Source organism: Phaseolus vulgaris, chromosome 6 (genome assembly GCF_000499845.2).
Source record: "Phaseolus vulgaris cultivar G19833 chromosome 6, P. vulgaris v2.0, whole genome shotgun sequence".
Classification (NCBI taxonomy): Eukaryota; Viridiplantae; Streptophyta; class Magnoliopsida; order Fabales; family Fabaceae; genus Phaseolus; species Phaseolus vulgaris.
Window position 1 is genome coordinate 13,978,607 of NC_023754.2, and position 19,084 is coordinate 13,997,690.

General features: G+C 31.9%; 3 protein-coding genes across 4 annotated transcripts; 1 reads left to right on the forward strand and 2 right to left on the reverse strand.

Annotated features, from left to right (window-relative positions):
* The first annotated feature begins 1,458 nt into the window (after positions 1–1,458).
* LOC137831199 (probable sugar phosphate/phosphate translocator At1g06470) lies at positions 1,459–10,028 on the forward strand. Of its 2 annotated transcripts, none has more exons than XM_068638775.1 (13): positions 1,459–1,710; positions 2,378–3,079; positions 3,189–3,358; positions 4,099–4,184; positions 4,341–4,390; positions 4,804–4,871; positions 5,689–5,789; positions 5,990–6,002; positions 7,304–7,488; positions 7,700–7,786; positions 8,536–8,630; positions 9,145–9,280; positions 9,647–10,028. In XM_068638775.1, exons 2-12 carry the CDS (start codon positions 2,550–2,552, stop codon positions 9,260–9,262), a joined length of 1,503 nt encoding a protein of 500 aa, XP_068494876.1. In that variant the 5' UTR covers positions 1,459–1,710; positions 2,378–2,549; the 3' UTR covers positions 9,263–9,280; positions 9,647–10,028. The 2 variants fall into 2 exon arrangements, with proteins under 2 accessions (XP_068494876.1, XP_068494877.1); XM_068638776.1 differs by having other exon boundaries at positions 1,561–1,710; positions 2,384–3,079.
* Positions 10,029–10,513: 485 nt separating this feature from the next.
* Positions 10,514–16,480, reverse strand: LOC137831198 (probable disease resistance protein At4g14610). Its single transcript, XM_068638774.1, has 3 exons — positions 16,380–16,480; positions 11,192–15,532; positions 10,514–10,858 (listed from the first exon to the last, which is right to left on the reverse strand). Exon 2 carries the CDS (start codon positions 15,526–15,528, stop codon positions 12,364–12,366), a length of 3,165 nt encoding a protein of 1,054 aa, XP_068494875.1. The 5' UTR covers positions 15,529–15,532; positions 16,380–16,480; the 3' UTR covers positions 10,514–10,858; positions 11,192–12,363.
* On the reverse strand, positions 11,209–11,985 carry LOC137833424 (disease resistance protein RPS2-like). The gene has a single exon (XM_068641775.1). It carries the CDS (start codon positions 11,983–11,985, stop codon positions 11,209–11,211), a length of 777 nt encoding a protein of 258 aa, XP_068497876.1.
* Positions 16,481–19,084: the final 2,604 nt, after the last annotated feature.

Here is a 19,084-nt window from a genome sequence, read left to right on the forward strand (position 1 = left end):
TTCCTTAATTTTAAAAAGTTACTTATTTTAAATTGAGAAAATAAAAAAGTATTTTAAAGTTATTACACTAATTTATTAAATTATAAATATTGGGTGAAATAGTTTTTTAAACAATTTTTAAAACTTAGATTAATGTACTATAGTATTTTTATAGAGAAAAAATATTATAATTTTATTCATAAAAATAAATTGTATATTATTTATATTTTATAATTTTAATTTTATTGATAAATTATTCTCTCTCTCTCTCTCTCTCTCTCTATATATATATATATATCTATCTTTCATATTTAATTATTAGAGTTTTATACTCTGTAAATTGTGCTGTTAATCTTAATCTATATTTTAAACTATTCTTACCCAAATTTAATGTAATAGAAAAATAACATTCTTTTAAGTAGACATATTTTTAATGTGTTAATTGATATAATTTAAATCATAAAAATAACATAAATAGTGCAAGGTTGAAATAAGCATCGTAATAAAAACATTAAAATAAAAGAAGATAAATTTATCATCTAGTAATATCATTTTAAAAATAATAAATAAATAAACACAGTAAATAATGTAATAATTAAAATGAACAAAATAATGTAAAAAATCTAGTTTGTAATAAAATAAAGCAATTTTTTTTATCTATCACCATCAATGTCTTATTTCATAAAATGGTAAAAATTAAGAAATCCCTCTAATATAAAAAGGATAAAAATAATAAACTCTATTTTATAAATGGAAGAAGAGAGAAATATAATAAAATATTATCTCGTGTTAAAAATACAAATAATAAACTTAATAAATATTTTCGTAATAAGGAAGAACAAATATAAAAAGTTAAAAATAGTCTTAAAAAAACACTTCAAGTTACAATAAAGTTTGTTTATTTTTTAGTAATGCAACTAATTTCTTTAATCATGCCTATGTTATTATGTCTTCTCAGTTAACCCCACAAATAAATACTACTGATATCATCAAATAAATTTTTAGTTAGGAAAACTAAAAACCAATTAAAGTGATACAAAAATATGACTTCTTTGAATAAAAAGTGGAAGTGTTTTTAAGAGAATTATCTACTAAAAATATAATTTTTCCCTGTAAAATAACTCTAACTTTTACCTTATGTAATTAAGTTATAATAATAATACTGGTTAATACAATGTAACGATCAATGTTTTTTTTACTAATTAGTCTACAAAATCTATTGTACTATCTTAATAAATCATGATTTTTTTATAATGATTAATTTTAATAAAAAATTATTGCCGAAATAATTTTTTCTAACATAAATAACTGCTACAATTTGTATAAAACTTAATTTCATTATTTTCCTACAAACAGTGAAACATACACCTGAAAATCGTGTCGACCAATTCTGTCTTCCACCTACTTTACCTGTCCAACCATTTTTCCAAAATTGAAAGCAAAGTATTTCAAATAAAAGAAAAAAATGGATGCAAAGCAAAAAATCTATGGACCAATATTGATTATGCGTCAAATGATAACAAAAAAACATCAATACTTTGTTAGAGGGCAATAAATCGATAATAATCAGCATTAACAACAGGTTGGTGACTCTGGTGTTGTGCAAGACAATAACCTTCAAACAAATTCCGCGAAACGCCCAACGCACCTTTCATTCAGACCAAGTTTCAGATCCAACGCCTTCAAATTCAGATCTGTTTCGTTCTTTTTCTCTCTGTCGATCATCCCCAGGTTAGTTCCATGCTTCCAGGAAATTAACATTAATTTTTTTAATCAAAGTTTCATGATGGGTATCATCAAAAGCCCGTGTGTATCCCAAAGGTTGCATTTTTATGGACTTTTTCTTGTTTGACTTGTACGAGGTAATGTTAGTTCAAATGGGAATTTATATCTCTCAGCTTGCATCAAAGTAATGATCTTTTTATTCAGCTTTACGCTTGATGACTATGAACTGATTTTGGGCCGGTTTAAAAATGGCACTGCAGAACAAAACAACCTTGAATATGTATTTGCCTATTCTTGTGTTGCAAATGAAAGTCTTCATTGATTACTCTTATTATTTTTAAGTATCAAGCTGTTTTGGGGCGTACCGTGATAATAGGTAGTTGAGGGGTTTGTTGCTTTTTCAATCAATTTCAATATAAATTTTAGCGAGATTTTTTTATTTTCCTCTATGCTTTCTTACCAGTTTGTATTGTAATATGGTTTTGTTTAGATTTAGTTATGACTTATGGTAGATTTAGTCATATGGCATGAAATTCAGACTTCTTGAACTTGTACATGTAAAGATCTAGTCTTTAGTTTAATCTAAGCCACACTATAGAGTGGGTATCTAAGAGCTCTGGAGCTGGTTCTTTTTTTGGACTGAAATAAATTGAGCCTATTTTTATTTACTTAGTATCAGTGGGTCCCCACGTGACGATTTGATCATAGAGGCAGTCCTGTGCCTGAACAGCAGTCCAGCACTAGTTGTGTTATGCACTGAAGTGTGCTTATGTTGTTGGATTTGGTAACAAGTGATGATATTAAACATAAGTTGGATGGAAGAGTACATACATGGATAATAGGAGATGGTACAGAGTGAATTGGATTCAGAGAATGGTGATTTTACAGAGGTTGATGATGTTGTCAGTGAAAGCTTAGGACCGTCCATTCGTAGAGAACTTTCCTTTTCACGCTGGTGTGAAGATGATGATGAAAGAATCCGTTTGGATCAGCAATTAGGTAACGAAGATGTTAGTTTAGAAGAGGACTCTGATTTCGCGTTACCTATTCCTCAAAAGAATGAGCTGCAGAGCAGAGCTTTAGATAGAGAGAGATTCTTTCACCAAAAGTTTCGGCAGAGGAGTATGCAAACTAACGGTATTGATACGATGGATGATGATTTTGTTCACCGGAGAGGTAATGGATCCGAGAAGTATGCATCTTTTGACATTGAGGACAAGTCTGAAAGAGGAACAAGTGATGTTGATTCCTACATTTCTGTGGGTGATGATGAATCATTGGATAAAAGCTCCCAGAATCCTATTCATCTAGCAAATATCTTGAAGACATTGTTTTTGATACTTATGTGGTACACTTTCAGTCTCTTTTTGACCCTGTAAGTTCCTTGTTTACCCTTTTGTCATTGCTGGTGTATTTATCCTGTCTATTGTTTCTGATGCATATCCTTTTTTCCTCCATTTCTTATTCCAAAATATTTTGAACAGGTATAATAAAAGTCTATTGGGAGATCATATGGGAAAGTTCCCAGCTCCTTTTTTAATGAATACTATCCACTTTACAATGCAAGCTGTTCTATCAAAATTTATCACCTGGTTTTGGTCTCATAGGTTTGAGACTAATGTTGTCATTTCTTGGAGGGATTACTTTTTGAGAGGTAAATTTTTGATTCCTGTATCCACCAGTTCTTGTTATAATAGGTTTTAACTCTCTCCACCACTTTATTATATGGAATAGGTATGTAATGTTGTTTCTTCTAAAAACATTTTGGGTAGTGATTTTTCATATCACTTAATGACTGTTATAAATGCGGAATGACTTCAGTTATAGTTGCACTGCTACTTTTGATTTAAAATCATTTGTAGTTTTTTGTGGTGATAACTTTTCTCAAAATAGGAATTAGTTTTCTCATTTTTTTTTCTACTTGAATCTCCAGGTTGTAGTAGTAGTAGTAGTTTGGTCCAAACTAGTAACATTTTTGTAGCTTGGAATAAAGACGGAGTCAAACATACTACACTTTCATGTTTGTAGGTTGAGTGTTTGTTTACATGGTGAGACAAATGAGCTCAACTTATCACCCTTTTCTACTAAAAAATTAAAATATCTGATGCTTAATTTTGTGAAACTACTCCCATACTTCTGTTTATCATTATGGGAGCTTACCTATGTTCCAGCAAATAGCAATTATTGTTATTTACCGATCTGAGTATGCACAAATTTGCTAGCAATATGAAATGATTGAACAACTCCTAGGATGGTTGACTCTGTTACTCTTTCTTCTTTTGTTTCTTTTGCTAACCTTATACCTTGAAGCACACTTTTTCTGCAGATTTCTCATCACTTGTTACATTAACTTTTATATCAACTAATGCCACAGATGGACTTTGCCTTTAACAGTTGTACCAACTGCTTTTGGAACTGCAATGGATGTTAACTTGAGCAATGCATCTCTAGTTTTCATCTCTGTCACGTTTGCTACAATGGTTTGTGACATTTCTCTTTCATGTATAATGAGATAGATATATGTTCATTTATTCTATTTTTCTTTGTGTAGTGTTCATTAGATTAGATTCTACATTTTACCTCGTTTTAATGCAAGTAACTATTCTTCTTATTTACCTTTCCTTTTTCTCTTGCAGTGTAAATCTGCTGCTCCAATTTTTCTCCTTCTGTTTGCTTTTGCTTTCAGGTGTGTTCCCAGTCATTTTGCCTTCATAATCCGATTGTATGATTCTTTGAGTAAATGTTAAACATTCTAAAATTTAAGCAGCTGCATCAATAAGATAGTTTTTAGGCTTTTTTTTATTAATGAAAGCACACTTATCATGAAATTTTGTGTAACCTTGAAGGAATTAGGCATTTGCAGTCATCAATCATTACTTTCAGCAATAGTTATTTATGCTGTGGGAAGGTGTAATTCTTTTAAAATTGACATGCTAACAATTATTTCAATTAATATTTTATTTTCTAATTTCTGTTATACTTTTTCATGCTGCTATTTTTCTCTATCAAATGATTGCATTTTTGGTTATGCATCCTGTAGGTCATATATATTCATTTATGCTTGTTTTCTGACATCTCTTTGTAAATTTTGGTTGGAAGGTTGGAGACACCAAGCCTTAAACTCTCAGGCATCATCTTAGTCATCTCTGTTGGCATATTATTAACAGGTATTATATCCTCCTTCACTTTTGTGGTAGTAATATGGTAAATATTCCCCTATTATTAAATTTTTAAGTGATAAAGGGAAGGCTATTGGGTTAAAGATGATGAGAGAGCTAGAACAGATTGGGAAGGGATGTTAGGTGGGATGGGTGGCTCTAAAGTGATTGCCTGTGCATGTGGTTAACAGGGAGGTGACATTTTGAGTACATTCTGCATGGGAGGATACATAAATGTAATGATGAGAGGATTGAGGGGTTAAGCAATAATCGAGTGGTAAGAATTCGGAGGAAAGAGATATATAGAAGAACCTCTGTTTTTGTTTCCTTTTTACGTTTCTGGTACCTATCATAATATGCTATTTTTATATGCATTTATTTTCACTTAGAGTCTGAAGCACCTGAGCCAGTTTGGCTGCCTACAAGCTCAATGATAAAGTATATATATAGAGCATGTAAACCTTCTGAGAATAAGCAGCATAGCTATAAAGGATTTTTGCATCTTAGCCTGTGTCGTTGAATATACTTTCTGATTTTTTTGGTGTGGAAGACTTTTCTTCAATTCCAAAATGAAATACATCCAGCATTTATTCCTATAATTTAGTTTGAAGCTTAATCAACAAAAATGTTTTCAGAATCTGAAACAGCCAATAAACTCTTCATATTTTTTGTTAGAAATTTTCTACCAATTAAAACTATTGTTTTTTTCTGATAATGTTTGAGAATTAAACCAAAATTCGTCAAATTGCATTTTATAAGGTTTAGGAATTTATATCAAATTGAGAATTCAAACCTTTCATCTTTAATTTATTTTGGTGTGCTGCAGTTTCAAAAGAGACCGAGTTTGACTTCTGGGGGTTTGTACTTGTTATGCTTGCTGCTGTTATGTCTGGGTTTCGTTGGTGTATGACTCAGATCCTTTTGCAGGTATTATATTTGCATTATCATTTCTATGGATATTTGATATCTACATGTCTGTCTACACAAAACAGACCCAGAAACACATTCATGCCCTTATTTTTCCTGTTTTTGTCAACCATACATTCTGATACATTGCTTCATTTTATTGTATTGGAACCTGATTTGCATTCTTGCCATTCGTGTTGAACTGAAAACCAAATTGAAAGAAAGAAGCCTACGGTATGTGCTCTGCATAACTTCATGTCTGAGAATATTAATTTTACTAAATTTATATGATATATTGGATGAATTGTTTCACTTAATTATATAATTGGTTTTTTAAATTTATTTATTTTTTGATGGTTTTGCTCCATCAATTCATTAATTTGACATTCATTTCTGCCAGTTTATTCATTTTTCAGTCACTATGCATTCTTTTGTTCCTTTCTGGACACATTAATTTATGTGACCAAATAGTGTAAATTGCTGGTTCAGAAATGGTGCTTTATGCCTACGTATTTTAGACATCGAAGTTTTGGAAATACCGGTTACCATATATTTTAGTAGCTATTATTTTGTGTGTAAAAAGAAATAAATTTATTGAGATTAAGAGAAAGAATTTTGAAGAGTAAGGAGGACAAGCAATCCTCCTAAGAAAAATAACGAAAAAAAAACATTGAAAAAAAGAAGATTAATGATGCATCTCTAAGAAATTAATTGTACACCTATTGTTGGAGTCTCCTTGCTGAAAAGCTGATGCATCAGTAATGGTTACTTCAACTGTCAGAGGGATGTTGCTTCTTTTGAAAGTTTGTACTGCCCTAACCCTTGGTTTTTCCTTCAGCTCATCAACTAAATACTTCTGTTGCTTCACAGTAGATTTTATAATCCAAAATTAGATTAATAAAGCAGTTGCCTTCTTGCTGAAATTATTGGAGTCCTGTGTTTTCTTTGCATATGTACCTTCCATATATTTTAAAACAACTATCATTGCTTACCTTGTGAAAATTGAAATCTGAATTTAATTGCAATCAATATATTTTAAATCCTGGAATCTTATATTTTAACACAAGGTTATTTATTATTAAGCTCCTGAAGAAATTAATAAATGTGGAGTAGTTAATAAATAGAAAATAGCATATGCAACTGTTAATTTAATTATGTATCAAGAAATTGATTTTTTTTCCTTTTAGTAAAATAACTTAATAGAAGGAGGAAAAAATACTGGAAGAGGATCAGGAATCCTCCTCAAAGCCAAAAAGATAAAGGGAAAGACCAAAATTGGCTCAAGAGATTTAGAGCACTCCAAGCATTGATGTGGACTTTGAAGTTCTAAAATTATAGAGCCTAATTATTTATTTGAAGACTTAGTGAGGCTAACTTTTTATATTGACATGTTCTAGTGTTTTCATCTTTTTAAATTTTCACTTGATCTAGCATTGAGTCATTTTTCTTTGTCCAAGTTTACTTTCGAGTTAAGATTTTGTAACTGCTGTTATATTTTAAGAATTTTTTTTTATGCTTTTTTCAAATGATTTCAGGTCTGAAAAATCCACTTACACTGATGAGCTATGTAACTCCAGTAATGGCTGTGGCAACTGCCCTTCTTTCCCTTGCTTTAGATCCATGGGATGAATTCCAAGAAAACAAGTACTTTGATAATTCAGTGCATATTACTCGAAGTTGCTTGCTGATGCTTCTTGGTGGCACAATTGCTTTTTTTATGGTAAGGCTGTGTATTCCCTTTAAGATACATGTATATTTTTTTATATCTCTTTCCTCCTAAAACTCAAGGAGGAGTCTTAACAATTCTATGCTTGTTAGTTATTGTTTAATTTTGCTTGTTACACTTGTCCTGAACAGGCTTTGGTTTACTGTCATATTACCTAACTTTATTCTTTCTTCACACTGACTTTTGGATCTTGATGTTCTTGCAGGTGCTAACAGAATATGTTCTGGTCTCAGTAACTAGTGCTGTTACAGTGACAATAGCTGGGGTTGTTAAAGAGGCAGTCACCATATTGGTATGGTACCATTATATTTTGGATGATATTACCATTTGTTGATATAGTTATCCAGTGTCTGTCCCTCTTATTATTCAATCAAATATTTCTATCCTACCAAGTTTCACTTCTGTGGTGTAAACGTATCAGAATTACATTTTTGCAGCGTATGCTTTCATGTACCGAATTTATTACAATAGTTGCTAAGCTAAACATTGGCATTCATTTTAATACATAAAGGGGAAAAAATTAGCATTCATGGAACTGTTAGTTATTTGCAAGACAAATTGCACACTTTTTTTTCTCTCTTTCATTGACTCCTGTTAGTCCATATAAGACAGAAATTAGTTAAGGATCATACAGACCTAGAAACCTTAAAACAAAGAAGTTTCATATTTTGGTTTGAATGTGATGTTAGAATCCAGCTGTACTATTTCAAATTATTGATTAGAGCTGTCCTTTTTATTTCTACTTTAGTTAGTTGTTGTATTTAGATTGAATTAGGGTAATTTGTCAATTCCGTATTGCTGTATAGTTTTTTACATGTTTTAACTTGAGCACTAACTGATTCTTGAGTTTCAACATCTGCTCATAATGTATAGATTTGCATTATGCATATAATGCAACAGATATGCATTATTCTACATTTCTACTTATATAATGCTGTGTATTAAATGAATAGATGAGTTGATGTGTTTGTTTACCCCTCACATCTGGGTTTTCTGCTTGTACATCTTACTCTTTTGGTTTTATGTTGTTTTTTTGTGTAGGTTGCAGTATTGTACTTCCATGATCAATTCACTTGGTTGAAAGGATTTGGACTATTAACTATTATGATTGGTGTCAGTTTGTTTAATTGGTACAAGTAAGTCATCATGTAACGTATTCTTCAAGAAACAATATCAGTCAAATGTGCATTCTTTTCTCAAATTTTAATTTATTCTGTGATAACAATAAAATGTGTTATTTTTAAGTTTTCTGCCACATTGAGGGGGATAATTGAATTGAATAATTATTTTAGTCTATATTTCCCACTTCCAAAACTTGAAGGGAAGGTTTAATTACATGATATTTGTAGTTTATTTGCTTGTACTAATAGGTCACAGTTGGAAAGTTCAATGTCAAATCGTATGTATAGTGCTGAATTTGTCATGTATAACCAATTTTATACTCAATTTATTATATGTAAAACAATGGAACTGCAAGTTTTGTTCGATCTAATAATACAACATAATAGCTTCAATGATAACATGTAATTCTTGTACACATACTATCTAGGGTTTAAGGAAGCCATACTCGTGTTTCTCTCAGATGTGATATTTCCTCTCTATTTAATGGCAGCCAGTAAGTGCGTTTGTTCTGTTGTTTTGAAAAATCAGATACCTTAAGCTTCAGAAGGGCCAAGCTAGTGGCAGTGACGTGGCAGAGCCTTCAGGAGATGCTGCAGCCAAATATGTTATTCTTGAGGAGATGGAAGAACAAGAAGATAGCATCTGAAACCATTATCCACCAAAAGTAAGCCTTTTCTCAGATTCCAGTTTAATGACACAAATCATAGCCTAATCTTTTATTTTATTCATTGACAAATGAATATATTGTCTCTTCATACTCTAGTATTCATCCAGAAACATACACGTTGCATGTTATCATAGATGAAAATGGAATCATGCATGTTGAAGTTTAGATCATACGAAAATTCCCATTTGTGCAATTTCTAGGAATTTTTTAGTGCATTTTAACCATGAAGTATAAATTCTATTTTGTTGCTCAAATGTTAATATTTTGAGTATTTTGCAGAAGTTACATTTTTGTCCTTAGTTATTAAATTCTTAGTTAACTATTCACTGAAGCCTGCTTTCATGAATTATATGTGTATCGAAGCAATGTTCTCTAAAGACCAAAGGGCACGTAATAATCTTCCAGCGACATGCCAGTTGTTTTGCCACATTTCATCAAGAGACACAGGTTTATGTTCCCTATTGGAATTGGAATTGTGGTGTCAAAGTTCTTTTGAAGTTTCTTTGAGTGAACAATTTTTTGGGATATAATGCCTTCCTACGATCAACATCACTTATATTCTGTAAAAATATGTACGCAATCAGTCAATTTTGACATTGTTTGATCTTGACAAGATATGTTGCAGAACACAACAGATTGTAATCGATCAAATTTTATCATTTTTGCTTTCTAGTATGAAATTGTATTTTGATCATATTACCAGTATTTTTCTTGTATATATACTAAATACAGTTCTTGTTTCTTACCAACACTCAAATTGGTATTGAATTTGAATTCCATTGTTATGACGGGAAAGTAACTTAACATCAACTAGACCTTTATGTATTTATTGCAGCATCTATATATAGTTTCCTTTCAGGCACCTGTAGGACCTCTAGACATGCTAGTTGGAAGTAAAAGAATGTGCATTAATTAAGCATTCTTGAAATTTGGCGCTTACTTATTCTGGGATCATTGTGTACCACTTTAGTCCAATAATGTTGAAGAAATGAAAAAATCATCAGTCACTACCAATCAATCTTTACATCTCTATTTCAAGAATGCAACTGAATTGAGGCATAGTTTCGATGAAATGAGTCGAGAAAAGTATAATGCCCCAACTCCATGATCCCACTTGGACAAAAGGAAAAAGAAAAAACTCCTTTTTCTGTCGGGTTCTAACAAAATCATTCTTTTATTGAAATCAGTTTTACCTTGAATCAAAAGGAAAATTCTAATTGAGAGAAGATGAGCAATAAACATTTTGGATATTTATTAGTTCGATCGATAATATTACAATGATTTCTTGAAGATAGATACTTCGAACAAAGTCCTTTAAATTCCATTAACAATCAATAATTACTTGGATCATTGTGCAACACACTTTTAAATTTAGACAAATTTCACACACACAAAGTACATAAACAAGCACTTAAGTTAAGCAAAGAAATAAAACAGAGCTAAGTTGCATGTGGAGGAAACTGCAGAGGAAAGAACCACCCTTATGAAGGAACTGAGACACCAAGAGGCTCCGAGAGAGTAAGAGTTCTAGCAGCCATGGGGACCACACCACCAGCTTGCTTCCCTGCTTAGCCACTGACATAAAGAAAAACATGTATTCCTTTAAATATAAAGGGAAAAAGAGGAAGTCCAGTACTTACTATATTATCATACTTTAATTCACAAACAACACTATAATTTACATCTTTGAGTTGATAAAATCATTCACAACTTGGAATTAAATCCAACGAGTTAATCTCATGCTTGATTTATAATGTTTATATTTCCTGAACTATAACTACTAACTGGATAAGAGAACATTTTCCAACAAAACAGAAATCACAGAAACTGACATTCCTTAATTAAATTGGTGAATGCCATTTTAAATCAACACTAGAAAAAAATGTAGCAGAATAGTTAGTGGTGTACCTGTGTGGTGAGGCACATTAAGTGAACCACAAATACTTGGGGCACTCTTCTATGATCAACTGACAATTTTGGGGTTCATACCAAGGGAAAGTCCCAGTAATAGTTGGCAACTTCTTGAGTTTTAGCAAACCAAGATTTGGAAACAATAAATGCTTAGCTTGATTATCATCAACCGCCACCCCTGCACCTTCTTCTTCACTTGTAGCTTTATGTTCAAATTTAACAATCTGTTCTAGTTGAGAGCAAGACTCTACATCTAGTAAAGCCAGTGAAGGACATTCACATGCCACAGAATAAGGGAATATGCACTTCAATTTGTTGCATATTTTGATTCTAATGCTTCGAACTTTTGGCAGACAAACATGTTGGGAGGGAGCAGATATATTTTCAACTTGTTCTTCTTCCTCTGAAACGAAAGAAAATATTTCTTCCAATTCATTGCAATTCTCTATAATCACACTTTCCAACTCTGGCAGGCTACTAACAGTGGTGGAGGAAAAGATTGTTTTCAATTTGTTGCATCTTTCGATTTGGATATTATGTAGTGTGGGGAAATAGATTTGTTTGGAAGAAGTTGACAGGTTTCTAAGTGGTTTTGCTTCTGAATAAATTATATCCTCCAGTTCATTGCAGTCCAGTACATCAAGTTCTTTTAACTTTGGAAATCTTGATAAAGTGATTGTAGAGAAAATGTTTTTCATTTTGCTGCATCTCCTGATCACAATACTTTCAAGTTTGGGGAATCTAACCTGATTTGGACGACCTGATAGGTTTCTAGATTGCGCTGCTTCCATTGAATATGGAGAAATTATCGCCTCCAAATTGTTGCAATTGTCAACAAACAGGTATTCCAAGTTTGGTAGTCTTGATACAATGCTTAAAAACAAGATTGTTTTCAATTTGTTGCATCCCTCAACCCAAATTCTTTTTAGCTTAGGGAAACATTTGTTTTGGCAAGGATTAAGGAAGTTTTTATTCTGTCCTACTTTCCTTGAACCTAAAGAAATGATTTCCTCCCATTCATTGCATCCCACTACATGTAGACGTTGTAACTTGGGTAGACTAGTAACAAGTGTTACACAAAAGAGTGTTTTCACTTTGTTGCATTTTTCAATATAAATTGATTCCAGCTTAGGGAAAAAAGCTTGTTGGGAAGCTGCTGATAGGTTTCCTTATTTACTTGATTCCTCTGAATCTGAAGAAATTATTTCCTCCCATTCATTGCAATAGCTTATACATACATTCACCAACTCTGGAAGGCTAGTGACAATGGGTGCTGAGAAGATTTTTTTCAATTTGTTGCATCTGTTGACCAATACCCTCTGCAGCATAGGGAAATAACTTTGTTGGGAACGATCATATTGCTTTCTAAGTTGGTTTATTTTCACAGAATCTACAGAAACTATTTCCTCCAGTTCATTGCAGTTGTCGATTCTCAGATGCTCCAACCTTGGCAGTCTAGTAACTAAGGTTGTGGAAAAAATTGCTTTCAATTTGTTGCAACATTCTATACCAATCTTCCTCAGTTTGGGGAAACAAACTTGTTGGAAAGGGGCGAGTTGGCTTGTAAATTGTCTTGCTTCCTGTGAATCCAAGGAAATTATATCCTCACATTCACTGCAGTCCTTTACAGATAGTTGCTCCAACATTGGCAGTCTTGTAACAATGGTTGAGGAGAAAATTGCTCTCAATCTATTGCAGCCTTCAATCTCAATCTTTGTCAGTCTAGGAAAACAAATATGATGGGAAGGAGCAGAAATATTTCCATGTTCATTTGCTTTCACTGAATCTAAGGAAATCATTTCCTCCCATTCATTGCAATCCTTTACAACCAATTGTTCCAACATTGGTAGGATATTAACAATAACCATGTAAAACATTCTTTTAAATTTGGAGCATCTTTCAATACTAATACTTCCCAGATTTGGAAAGGAAACTTGTTGGGAAGGAGCACATGAGGTTTTAAGTCCTCCAGCTTCATCTGAATCCAAGGAAATTATTTCCTCAAATTCATTGCAGTCCTTTACAATCAATTGCTCCAACTCCGGTAGGCTTGTGACAATGGTTGTAGAAAAGATTGCTTTCAATTTGTTACATTTCTCGATTACAATCTTCCTCAATTTGGGGAAAGAAACTTCTTGGGAAGAAGCAGAAAGAAATCTATGCTGTCTTTCTTCCTTTGAATGTAAAGAAACTATGCTCTCCCACTCATTGCAGTTCTTTACAACTATTTGTTCTAACTCCGGAAGGCTTGTAACAATGTCTGTAAAGAAAATTGTTTTCAATCTTTTGCAACTTTCAATTTCAATTTTCTGCAGTTTGTTGAAACAAATTTGTTTGGAATGAGCAGATAGATTTCCGGCTTGTTTTGCTTGCATCGAACCTAAGGACATTATTTTCACCCATTCATCACAACCCTTTACAGTCAACTCAAACAACTCAGGAAGGGTTGAAACAATTTCCATGATAAAGATTGTTTTCAATGAGTTGCATCTTTCAATCTGGACGCTTCTAAGTTTGGGGAAACAGTCTTCTTGATTGTAAAGAGGATATTGGTTTCTAGATTGTCCTGCTTGATCAGAATCCAGAGAAATTATTTCTTCCCATGTGTTGCAGTCCTTTACTATTAGTTGTTGCAACCCTGGTAGACTTGTAATGGTGGTAGCAGAGAAGAATGTTTTCAATTTGTTGCAATTCTGAATGCTAATCCTCCATAGTTTAGGGAAGAATTGTGGGAAAGGAGCATTTACATTTCTATGCTTCTGTATTTCCTCGGAATCTGAAGAAATTATTTCCTCTAAGTTGTTGCAGTTGCATATAGACAACTGTGTCAACTCTGATAGGCTTGAAACAATGGTTGCAAAGAAAATTGATTTCAATTTGTTGCATCTTTCAATCTCAATCAGCCCCAATTTGGGGAAAGAAACTTGTTGAGATTGAAAAGATAGGTTTGGCAATTGTCTAGCTTCCTCTGAAGAAACAATTTCTACCAATTCATTGCAATCTTGTACAGACAGCTCTCTCAACTCTGGGAGGCTTGAAACCATGCTTGGGAAGAAGATTTTTCTCAATTTGATGCATCCTTTAATTAAGATTTTCCTTAGTTTGGGGAAAAGTGGCTGGGAAGGGGCATAGAGGTATCTAAGTTGTCCTGCATCCTTTGAATCCAAGCAAATTATTTCCTCCAATTCATTGCATTCATAGGTACTTGCCAAGCCCTCTTGAACATCAATTGATTCAGAAGTTTCTAGTCTAAGTAATGCCAATTCCCAGCTGGTAAAAGTCTTTCCCTTCAAAGTTCTTGCCACTGCAAGAATGGCAACTAGCAGTCCTTTGCATTTGTCAAAGACTCTCCTTGCCACCTCTCTCAATTCATCTGGAGAATCATCATCTATTTGTGCACGTTGCTTGAACAAATTCCAACCTTCATCTTCATTTAATATAGAGAGTTCAATCATTCTTTGGCAGTTCATTGAGGTGCAAACTTCTTGGTTGCGGGTGGTGAGGAGGACGCAACATCTCTTGTCATTCTCATTCAATGGAATCCCAATAGCTTCCAAGTCCAGCTTCTCCCATGCACCATCCAAGATGATGAGAATCTTCTCAGTTTTTAACCTGTGAGATAACCGTAGTGCCCTGCCAAGTTCTGTCTCTTCCATCAATGAAAAGCTCAAGTGATCAGCAATTTGACCTTGAATGTCCCTCAATTTGAGATCTTGAGACACAATTGTCATAACCACCTTGTCAAAAAGCTTTGACTCCTCTATTTGCTTCCCCACCACTCTTGCTAAAGTGCTTTTACCTGATCCTCCCACGCCAACCACTCCAATCACATTGCTCCTCTCATCTTGGATTGCCTGCAGCAGCTCTTCATAAACTGGCATCCTAGAATCCAATGCCACAAAGTCTTTGGGAAAGAAGTAATTCATGCTTGAGAGTTTAATGGGGTGTGAAAATGGCTCAAATTTGTTATTGTTGTTGACCACTTTCATTTGCATCGTCATGCATATCACCTCTTTTGCTAGAGAATACTTAAATGTCATGTTCAAACGGCATTGACTTTCTTCCACCCTTTCTTCCAGCCCCTGCACATCTTCCAAAACCCTTTCCACATCTTTCAGCCACTCTTCAACTGGTTGCACAATCTTCTCTGCATTTGTAGCAGCTTCTTGAGCACGTTCTCTAATGTGCTGCAATGACTTCTCCAACTCTCTCTTTGATTTTCGAAGATCAACAACAGATTTTTTGAAATACAATAAATATCTAGCACGACCTATAATTGCATCCACCACACGCTCTATTAATGTTGACGCCACAGCTGCACCTATTTCAGCCATTTTCCTGCAATCAAAAGGCTTCAACATTTATACTTTTCAGCATTATGTATGATTTCATAGGGGTGCCCTCCATACAAAACGATGTGAAACTATTGGGTGTACCGGAACAATATATTTTTATGATAAAAAGTCCTCAGTAAAATCCTAAGCATCCTCTCTCTTTTATACTATTTTACTATAATAGCAATAATAATGGTATGTTTAAAATGAACTTATTGATAACCCATAAACTATTCAATGTGATTATACCTACTCTGAAACAGCTGTTCTTGACATACTAAAATATGGTCTTTCTATGGTGATAATGACCAAAACAACGACTCCCAGTTAATAGAGGGTCCATCATGATTCACGTAGTAGTATGCACAATAATTATGCACTCTGCAGCTAATTTTTTATTTTCACATTAAACCAACAACTATGACATACTGAAAATTATGCCAGAAAGGGAATATTCTGAGCAATGATCTCAATCAACAGCATCAAACATTAGGAAAGTAGCAACTGCCTGAATGTTCAAGAGGTCACCAAATTATAAATTTCAAGAATAATATTTTTGATCTCATAAATTTCCAATTTCAAAAAAGGAAAAACATTTCAAGAATGAAAGCACCAGAGCCAACAGCCAAATGATTTTGGAAAGATAATTTTCCACTACTAAACACACATTATTTACCAATAAACAAAGTCCAAGAGAGTAAAACAAAATCATTCAAAACATGTGTGCTTCTTTGGTTCCTAAATGCTGTTTTCGGTAGTATCTTTTGACATTAAATCCAAGCATAAAACAGTCAACTACGTATTGCAGATATGAAGCAGTGCAGCATGCAACAAATGAGGATGAACCAAACCTTGGATTAAGAGCTGATGAACCAAAATTCCCTGAACAATTGATGCACGTTTGTACCTTTTTCAGGCTTGGATTGCAGAATGAACAAGAGAGTTGAGAGAGACTACTATTAAGAAAGGTTTAGTCATCCATAGGCAAAAACTTAGTAATAGTTGACCAAGACTTTGAGTCTATGGTAGGGCCACTCATGTGTGATGATGGCCACTAAAGTCAACTTAACTTCTCCAACCAAAATAATTAACAATAAGTATTTTGCTTAGTATAAAAAAGAGTTTAATGAGCATGTTATACTAATGTAAGACAACATTATCATCCAATCATAAGTTACCACTATTATGAGTCAACAAGTTTATCATGCATAATTGTTCAAGATCAACTACATAGTAAAACCCTTTTACATTACTAGTGCATAATTTTTTCTCTCACAAAATGCTTATTTTTTTAATTAATTTGTTTTGTAAGAGAATTTAGGCAAATTCTTCCTCCACCATATCAATGTCATTTTGCACTCAATTTTCCAGTGAAATGACGAAAATACCCCTGCAAATGACAAAATAACCTTAAATAAAATTAAGGTACGGATAAAAAAAATACTTTTGGAACCATTTTTCTAAAATATATTTCCAGATTTGAATTTTCATAACATATTTTTGAATTCTGAAAATTCTTTTCCAGATTGTATTTTCAAATTTTGTATTTTGGATTTTTTTTCCATAATGTATTTATTGCATTCTGGATTTACTTTTCCAAAATTAGATTTTAATTTTAAAATTGTATTTTTTGAATTCAAATAGAGGGAATTTTGAAAATTTTGAAAGGTGATAAAATGCAAGTTCAATGCACAAAGAATTTGTCAAGAATTTAATAAGAAAAAGTAAATAATCTATTTACTTTTACTCAGTAGTAACCTTACCAGTAATAACTTTTGATTGGTTGTAGTAGTTTTTTTACACACTTTACCACATTAAACAGAGAAGACATGAATTATCATTAACATCAAATTCATGAACTTTCAATTAACAAATAATGCACAGAAACAGGAGAAAGAGTAAGTAGAAGTTATATTATCTATCATATTATATTAATTGATTTGTCATAAATAATAATAATAATAATAATAATAATAATAATAATAATAATAATAATAATAATAATAATAATAATCTATTTAAAAGATAATAACCCAATATCCTGAATGCAGGTATGTAGAAGTTCGGAATCCAAATAAAATATGAGTTAAGTAGGTTTTTCAAAAGTTTTGATATTCTTCGTGTTGTATATTTTGACACGATACTCAAGCTCAACAAAACATAGTGCAATGCTAGTTTTGTATTAACTAGATTAAATATTATTTTGAAAGTTAAAAAAATATTGATATAAAATAGTTTATATTATTAATAAAATTTGTAAACTATTTTTTAACTGATATCTAATTAACTATCAAAATTTTAGTTATTAATTTTAGAATTTAAATAATTATTTATGATAAATTATTCTTTATGACATGACCACTTCTAAAGGATTTCCTACCTTTATTAGAGTAGGTTTTGTAGATGCTTCAGCTGGATGGTTTTTAATGCCATATTTGAATAACATATTTTATCTTCTATTTTAATACTCTGTTTGGTTCAAATGTAGTATTTTCCATGAGGCATAGTTCAGCTTCTTTTGTCTTAGATTTCACTCTTTTCAGGATATTCTAACCTCAACTCACTAAATTACTTATATATGATTTGGTTTTCATCTTTCTTTTCTTTCTAATCTATATATCACTACTAGTGTGTCTCATACCATTTGTATTGTTCTTTTATTTTTCACATGATACATAAATTTATATATATATATATATATATATATTTATGTATATTTTCTTCTTCATCATCTCTCTTTTCATCTTTTTACTTTTCTACTATGAAGGTCATTGTGAATTTAATTTTTTTTGGAAATTCTAATGAAATTTGTATGATTTAAAACAATATACCTTTTCAATTTTGTAACATTTAAAATTTTTACCAAACAAGTCAGAAAAAAAATTATTAAATTTTATTACCATTTTATAGAGAGTTTAACGTTAATATACTCAAACTATAAGACAAGTTTACATTATTATCTAATAATAACTTATTATATGATTTTTAAAAATAATTATTATAAAGAATAATAAATTTATTCCAATTTCTAAAAATTTCATCTTGTTTAAAAGTTTTCAATAATAGTTTATAAATAATTTCTTTCTTTTAATCACTTAAATGCTTTTTAAGATCAATTTGTAATAAGCTTTATAGCAAATTTGAGATGAGAAACAACATTAGTCAAGCATAAGGAAGGTGTGATAGATAGCTGGTGTTTTTACAATCAAATTAAAAATATTGTAGCATTAGATTGTTTAACAGAGTGATAGACCATCTAACACTAAAGATGATAGTATAGATAAGGTCAGATGACTCAAGTCATTTCCTAACAAATTCAATAAATAAAATTCAAAACTTATTTGCAAGCAACAAAAATTAGCAAAAATAGTATAGTAAAGAGAGATTTATGATTGTTCAATAAGAGAACATAATAGACATTGGAAGATGAATGAAGAATATGTGACTCCTAAAGTTATTCCACCAATAAATTTTTCACAGGTTATCTAAATATTATCATCATTCAATTCTCATACATATTTAAACTAAATTAAACACGAAAGTATTTAATACTCCA

Excerpts from the sequence above, each read along its gene's own strand:
- LOC137833424 (XM_068641775.1), bottom strand. The coding sequence starts at position 11,985 with ATGGAAGCAGCGCAATCTAGAAACCTATCAGGTCGTCCAAATCAGGTT.
- LOC137831199 (XM_068638775.1), top strand. The coding sequence starts at position 2,550 with ATGGTACAGAGTGAATTGGATTCAGAGAATGGTGATTTTACAGAGGTT. Across the intron at positions 3,080-3,188 it reads TTCAGTCTCTTTTTGACCCT|GTATAATAAAAGTCTATTGG; the intron begins GTAAGTTCCTTG and ends TATTTTGAACAG. Across the intron at positions 4,185-4,340 it reads CTGTCACGTTTGCTACAATG|TGTAAATCTGCTGCTCCAAT; the intron begins GTTTGTGACATT and ends TTTCTCTTGCAG.
- LOC137831198 (XM_068638774.1), bottom strand. The coding sequence starts at position 15,528 with ATGGCTGAAATAGGTGCAGCTGTGGCGTCAACATTAATAGAGCGTGTG.